The following is a 7,229-nucleotide window of genomic DNA, read 5'->3' on the forward strand; positions in this document are numbered from 1 at the left end:
GAAGGGAAGGGCACATGACCCCCATGCCTCCCCAGGGGGTATACACAGCACCGGGGAGCTGTGCCCCCCCCAGCACCTCTAGACAAGCTTCCATTGACCCTAGACCCTGCCCCACTCCCTCCCTCACTACTGGGGCCTTGATCTGTGCCTCCCCACCCCTCATTCCCCTCCACAGATTTACCTGCTGGGCACTGCTCTATATGCAGCTGGGCTGCATTCCTAGCTGCATGCATGCTGGGGCTGCTCATGTGCATCTGTGTGAGCCTGCCTTCCCTTCTTTTGATACAGAGAAAAGGAAGGTTAATGAATACTCTGGCCCCTGCCTATCCTATGACGTCCACATCTCCATTTCCTGGTTTATTTGCCTTCTGCAGAGGTTTATTTACCAGACAGTACACATATATAGTTATTAAATCCCCAAAAACTGCAGATTCTTAGCAACTCTATAAATTAGAGAGAATGGATTCTTCTTCCCTTTTCCTTCTGAGAAAAGGAATGACACCTGGTGTTTGTCTTCTGTCATGATCTCTATTTTAAGTAAAAAGAAGATGAAAAAGAATATAATGAAGTGCTCAAAAACAAAAAGCCGTTTTCTGTTACTGACAGGGCCCATCAATTTGCAGGAATTTCTTTCCGTGGTCTTTTACTTCCAGGAATCCAATTTCTAAAAGAATCTTAGGGAAGGAACAAAGAACTAGACTAAAAACTGTTTAGTTTTGGAGCATACAAAATAGGTTCGTGGGCTCCAACATCAAAAGGTGACTTGGAGGTACCCAGGATGCCAAAGCATGAAATATATTTGCCTGGGAATCTACAAAAAGAATTAGGTGAAGAGGTCCTCCTTTTTTTAGGTTGTATTTGCCTGAAGAAATCTTGTAAGAAAGGTGAGAGCCCTAAAATAAGGCAAGCTTGCATCCAAAAATCACCCCTCCAAAGTCTTAGTCAAAACTATAGAATCACAGAAAACAAAAGCTAGAATGGACCTCAGGGGTTATGTAGTCCAACCCCCTGACCAAAGAAGCTCTCTAACCATACCAGAGATCCTGTTTGTCTAACTTCCACTTAAAAACTTCCAAAGATGGTGATTCTGATGGTAATCTGTTCCAGTATTTAACCAACCTCATTGTTACAAAAAGTTCTTCCTAATATCAAGATTAAATTTAAACTTGTAGGAAATTAAACCCATTTCACTTCTTCACCTTTCCCCTATAAACACAGGGAACAGCTGGATTACCACCCCCTTCAAAACAATCTTTTTTGTATCTGTAAACATATCAAGTGCGTCTTTTCTTCTCCCAGTTAAATGTTCCCAGTTCTTCCAATTTTACCTTATATGTCATGTTTTCTAGATACGTAATCATTTTCACTGTCTGTCTGTCTGTCTGTCTCTCTCTCTCTCTTTTTAATTTGTCCAAATAAAAAGAGTTCATAGTGGAACAAGCCACGACTGCCACATGCTGTTACCTGGGACAAGTTCTTAGTGATTCTTCAGCAATGCCAAGTTTTAGTCGTTTAGGTATGAGAGGTCTAAGTTATTCTTTAAAAAGTAGTCAGGGAGCATGAAGCTTCCAGATTCTTGCAGAAATGGCAACTCCATGGAAAAGATGGCTGATGTACAAGGAGAAAAGGAATATAGCCAGACATTTAAGTGTCAATTAATATTGCTTTATAGATCCAGAGTTCAGTTGTCTGTTCTCAGGTTCTGAGAGAAAGACTAGCTTTTAAGGGAATGAAGGATTGTTTTCATGTACAAAATGACCAATGGGTTTCTGAAGTATCGAGCTGTAGTGTATATGTCACAAGTGTAAGTAAAGAGATTTTCAAGCTCCTCTCTCTTGGTTAAGTATTCAGAAAAGAGAAAGGTCCACCTAAGCATCCCCAGAGATGTACTCCTCTTCTCATCCTCTGTACACATATTTGTTCAAACTGTACCCTTTGGCACACGGATTCCCAAACTGTGGCCTGTGGGCCAAATGCAGCCTGGAAGCCCCTTTGATGAGGCCCACCATTCAGGACTGCTTCTCTGAAATAGCCCATCAGGTGCAATACTTTGGCAACCCCTACTTTAGAAACTGGAGAGCTTGTCAGGGGGTCACCTAGGTACAGAGTCCTAGAAATCAGCTTTATTAATTAACCGAGATCTTCAAAACAAAAATTCCTATTAAGTTTGGACTTAAATAGAAGATGAAAAGGATTCCTTGTGTGCCAATGAACCCACAGACACTTTTTAAGTTTTTCTTCTTCAGCAACATACCTATATTTTTGGGTAAAGAAAGAAATAAGTCATAAGATAAAGATAAATCAATGATTTGCTCTTTGTGGGAGGTTTAGCTTCAGTCATGAACAAAGTCCTGGAATAGTATCTTCCACTAAGGAAAGAATTTCAGGGTAAAACCTGGAGACAGATGTCTTACTGCCTGAAACATCCCCTTTATGACAAACAAGGGCTAAAATGCTGTAGCTTTCAGGATCTTCTGGCTGTCACACTGTCTCTAGAGGCAGAAAAGATGATGTAGTTAAATGTTTAATTTCAGAGAAGTAAGGAGCTTAGAGACAGAATTCTAAAAAAGTGAAGCAACTAGAACTCAGGTTGGAAAATCTTGTGAAATGACCTAAAATGATGAGCTGAGAGTCAGTTTCTATCACTAACTGTCCAGTTAAAAACCGGACAGCATGGGTTAGACTCACCTGAAGCAAAGGGAAGCCAAATCTCCTACTATGTTCACCACCACTGGATAAGCTAAGATAGTCCTACTTGCTCTAAGAGTGGAGGGAGCATTCTGGCCTGGCTCTGTTTCTGTATGTTTCAAGGGAGAGTGAAAGGAAGCATCACAACTGGGACATAATGAGATTGTTAATAAAGAATGTATACATAACCACACTGCTATTTTCGGTATGGATGGCCAAACAACTACTTCATAGGCAGTCAAAGGACTCTACTTGAAAGAAAAACTGAAGAAAGCATAACAGTCCACCTAAAGAAAGACTACACCTGGCCAAGGAAAACAAATCTGGATGGATGATGACTGATCACTCCCTCTAGTCAGTTCAAACAGAGGGAAGTCAACTGGTTCAGCCATTCAGATGAACAGAAGCAAAGAACAAATTCTCACATAATCTGGCTTCTGAAGCATATATTAAATACAGGCTTATGCTATGTTTTTAGTAGGTATGAACACCAGGAGTATCCAGAATTTATTAATAAAATAGACCATCATCTCAAAGAATTAATTTTTAGCTTTTTTCATAAATCAGATTCACAGAAACACAATACTGAAAATCTATTTAACCTATATTCCAATCAGAGTACTGTTTTAGATGGTCTTTTCTATATGCACAAATGATTATACACACTCTTTTGCTGCTAGTATGTCTTGAGGTTTTTTTCTAATGTTTCCATTTCTGGTTTAAATCAGCTCTTGACGAATTGCAGCGACTGTATCTGCACATGCATATTCCACCACTACATATAGGGGTTTCAGCCTGTTTTTTTTCAGTGCAGAGTGCTTCATCTGTTTTCACAGAATCTTCCAAGTTTAACTTCTACTAGAAACAGAACCTGTATTACAATATAATTGATTAAAAGAAGGGGCAGCAACCAAACTTTTAAATTGTGTTTGAGACAATGTAAAGCCTCGTGTTTTTGGAAGCTTTATTACTCTTCTTTTTAGTAAGAAAATTACCAAGTTATTTTGTATTATTTACGTGCACTAATTATTTTATTCCTTGAAGTAACTTCTACATGAATGCTTTTACACACCATTTGAATTTTGCAAATTATTAAATATGTTATGGCAGTCTGAATAATTACCTGAATAACCACATTTTTGGTTTTCCTCAAAAGGAGCATTAACCATTCACCTTGAGAAGAATATTTCTGCTGTATATCTTATCACTCATGAAAAAGGAAGGGGCTAGCATCAACACATTTATGGTAAGATGCATGCAGTACATTCCCTGGCTGCGCTTCAAAGTATCATATGTTATCTCAGTTGAGTCACACTTGTGGGAACAGCCTTACTCTGGATTTTAGGGCAGCCTGAATCAGCCTCCAGTAACAGTACCCTTTGGTGAGAAAAATCCCTCCCACTAAATTCATTACATAAACTCATGGGTCTTCTTAGAATAAATATAGGTGCAAGTATCAGACAGAACGTAGCTGAACATATTTAGTTTGTAATGCCTGGAATGTAGGATGGAGGCAAGGCATGTATAGAAGCAGTCAACAGAGTATATCAGGTTTAAGATAAGAAGCCAGTTTTTCTAAGACAAATGTTGTGCCACAAAGGTTGAAGTTGACAAATCCAAGAACTTAACCCATTTATTCACATAACTGGCATATAACAAGAGCTTTGAACCCAAATGACCTGGCTCCTTTTTTCACCTTTAGAGGAGGTCAAGTTTGAGGAGCAGCTCACTACAGGCCCATTCTACCTTTGGTCTCTATTGAACATACAATCACCATTGGCACCTTGCTTATAATATGGATACTTGTTCACCAGGAATTAAATTTAAACCACCAATCTGATTTATGTATACAGACACAGATAAATATAATCTAAATGCTAACTGTATGACATTTTGTTCTGATACTATTACTTCATAAATTAATGCAATACATCAACATTTTTTTCCAAACATTTCTATGTAATCCATATTCATGATGGCTCTTCAGAACATCAGCAATATTAGAGTCTGTCTAATTATGAATCTACATTATTACTTGACTCAACACATCAAACAAATTCATTAAATGATTACTAAATCTGCATTGCTAGATCACCATTACAAAACTTTAATTTTTAAAAACAACGTTCAAATATTTAAACAATGCTCTCAATCAAATAATAAAAAAACATACTTTTGAAATCTCCATCCCCAAATGTCAGCGGATAAGCTCCTGGTTTTTCAATCTTGTACATTTCCTCTATAAAAAGGATTTTGCAATCATTTATTATGTCGTCTGGGCCTCTGAAAAATTAAAAAAAAATAGATTGCACTTTGTATCTGATTCCTACTGCTTTAAAATGATGAACTAAAGCAAGTGCTATAGCTAAAAAATCTGTCAATTCTGTTTTAAAAATCCATACATTTGGATTGTCACAAATGTTGCACAAAGCACCAAAGACATAAAGCAATTCTATGTAAAGTAAGCATAACAGTTCAATACAGGGATACCACTGTTGCCTAAGCCAGAACAAACTAATAATTTAATACAGTAAATGGCGAATAAAATACACAGCAGAGGAATTATCTTCATCATTCTTCAGTTCAACTAGTCAAAGTCTGAAAAGCAGCAAGTGATTTCTTAATCATGGGTTCCATGATTTTGTAGTTCTATTCTCAAGCATTCAAAACAGTTTTGCCACCCAATAAGAAGAACAGATAAGTCAAAATCTAAACTATAACAAACATCAAAGTATCTGCATCAGTAAGACTATAATAATGTTAGCAGTACACCAAGAATTGTAACCTATAAATAACATCAGGATTTTGACCTAGTATTTTAATAAGTTTCACAGGAAAACAAGTACATCGTGGGGAGGGAGGTACAACACTCATGCAAAGTCTATCAATTTACATAGTTTTGGGAAGTAATGCAACAATATGTCATTTTAAGCATTACATGTAGCCCTTCAACTTCAGAGTTTTACTGATGTGACATCCAACCACCAACTCTAAGTGGTAGCCAGATAGGCTGCATACATATGTTCAAACAACCTGGGAAAGAAAATTCTGCTGTTATTTCTGGTTAAAAAAACAACAAACAACAACCCAAAAAAACTTACCTGGGGGCCCCTGAACAGTAGGCAAATGCTGAGCTGCTGCCCAGCCGGGGGGGGGGAATGAGCAAACATCTCAGTGTGCTCTGCAGATGCCACAGCTGCATGGCAACAGATGACAGTAATGCACATGGCAGCCCTCATTGGCTGCCTCATCACCCTGCAGCACAACATGGGGATTGTGATGGTGCTCTCTGCTCAGAGTCCAGCCCAAGTGACATGCAGTCTCCCTGGAGCTGTGGGGAGGGGTAACTGAGAGCAAAGTACACTGGGAAGCCAAAGGATTGTTTCTCAATCAAGTGCAGCTTCTCTCAGAAGGTAAGAGTACAGAAGTTTGCTCTTCCAGGAGAAACTTTCTTGGAAGTCATTTAAACCCTGGTTGTTTTCAGGTTATTTTTCTCCCAGATTGACCATTCTTGCTCTGGGAGTAACTCTGACAGTAATTCTCCTAGTAGAAACTGAAAGTCTGCAGGTGACCATAGTGGTTCATCACCAAAGAAAGAACATGCTCATTATACAAGGCACATTCTGGAGATGGGAACAGAGTAAGTTCATGGGAAGTGAAACAAGATTTTCATCGCCCCTCCCCTGGCTTGCTGCGCTGGGCAGCGTTTGCTGCTGCTCCCCAGCCCATGAGCTCCAGGCAGGCAGCAGCAGCCAACACTGCCCAGCGCAGCAAGCGGAGGGGGGGGCCACAGCTGCTGCCACGGTACAGCCCCAACAGGCAAGCCTGGAGCCAGTGCAGGCGAGTTACAAGCCAGTGCTGAGTGCGGGGAAAAAAAAGTGGCCCCTCGCCCATCCCGTGGCTGGCGCCCTGCGCTGCAGCCACTTATAGCCCACCTGGGGCTGCCTCTGCCTGCTCAGGACAGCCCCACACAGGCTGCGAGCGGCTGCAGCAGGGAGCGCCGGCCACGGGGTGGGCGAGGGACTGTTTCCCCTCCCCGTGCTCAGCACCAGCTAGTCCCCTGCTGGCGAGCAGGGGGTAAGGGCTGTGCACTGCCCCCTGCCTATACTGCAGGGCTGGGGGAGCACGGGGAGTGAGTGGGGCCTGCACCCATGTCTGAGGGCCAGCGCCAGCAAGGCCCAGAGCAGGGCGACAGGAGTACAGGATCCCGGCTGGCAGGGGCTCTATGGAGCCAGGCCAATTCCCCCCTCTCCCTGCTGGTGCAGCCAAGCCCAGCTCCACAGACCCCTGCCAGCCTGCACCCTGCTCTGGGCCTCACCGGTGCTGGCCCTGGGACATTGGTCCCAAGATGGTGACCAGGGGGCGGGGTACCTGTCAAGGGACAGGGCTACCCCATGCGGCTCTCGACAGCTTGCCACAACTTGGTAAGCAGCCCTCCGCAAAATGCATGTGCATGTTTGTCTATTTGCAGCATGGCAGCAAAATTAGATACTGGGAAATGCTGGTGTCTAAAAAGACGCACCAAAAAAAAAAAAAAAAAA

The 7,229-nt window shown here is 41.6% G+C and overlaps 1 protein-coding gene across 4 annotated transcripts in view; it reads right to left on the bottom strand.

Moving 5' to 3' along the window:
• Positions 1-7,229, bottom strand: part of UHRF2 (ubiquitin like with PHD and ring finger domains 2) — a 192,521-nt gene that overhangs the window by 83,584 nt on the left and 101,708 nt on the right. For all 4 annotated transcript variants that reach the window (XM_019517605.1, XM_019517604.1, XM_019517606.1 and 1 more), the window contains one exon: positions 4,862-4,971. In XM_019517605.1, the coding sequence (XP_019373150.1) occupies positions 4,862-4,971 (110 nt within the window). The remainder of the gene's footprint in view (positions 1-4,861; positions 4,972-7,229) is intronic.

The sequence above is a fragment of the Gavialis gangeticus genome, unplaced genomic scaffold (assembly GCF_001723915.1).
Source record: "Gavialis gangeticus isolate Ggan-Ray unplaced genomic scaffold, GavGan_comp1, whole genome shotgun sequence".
Classification (NCBI taxonomy): Eukaryota; Metazoa; Chordata; order Crocodylia; family Gavialidae; genus Gavialis; species Gavialis gangeticus.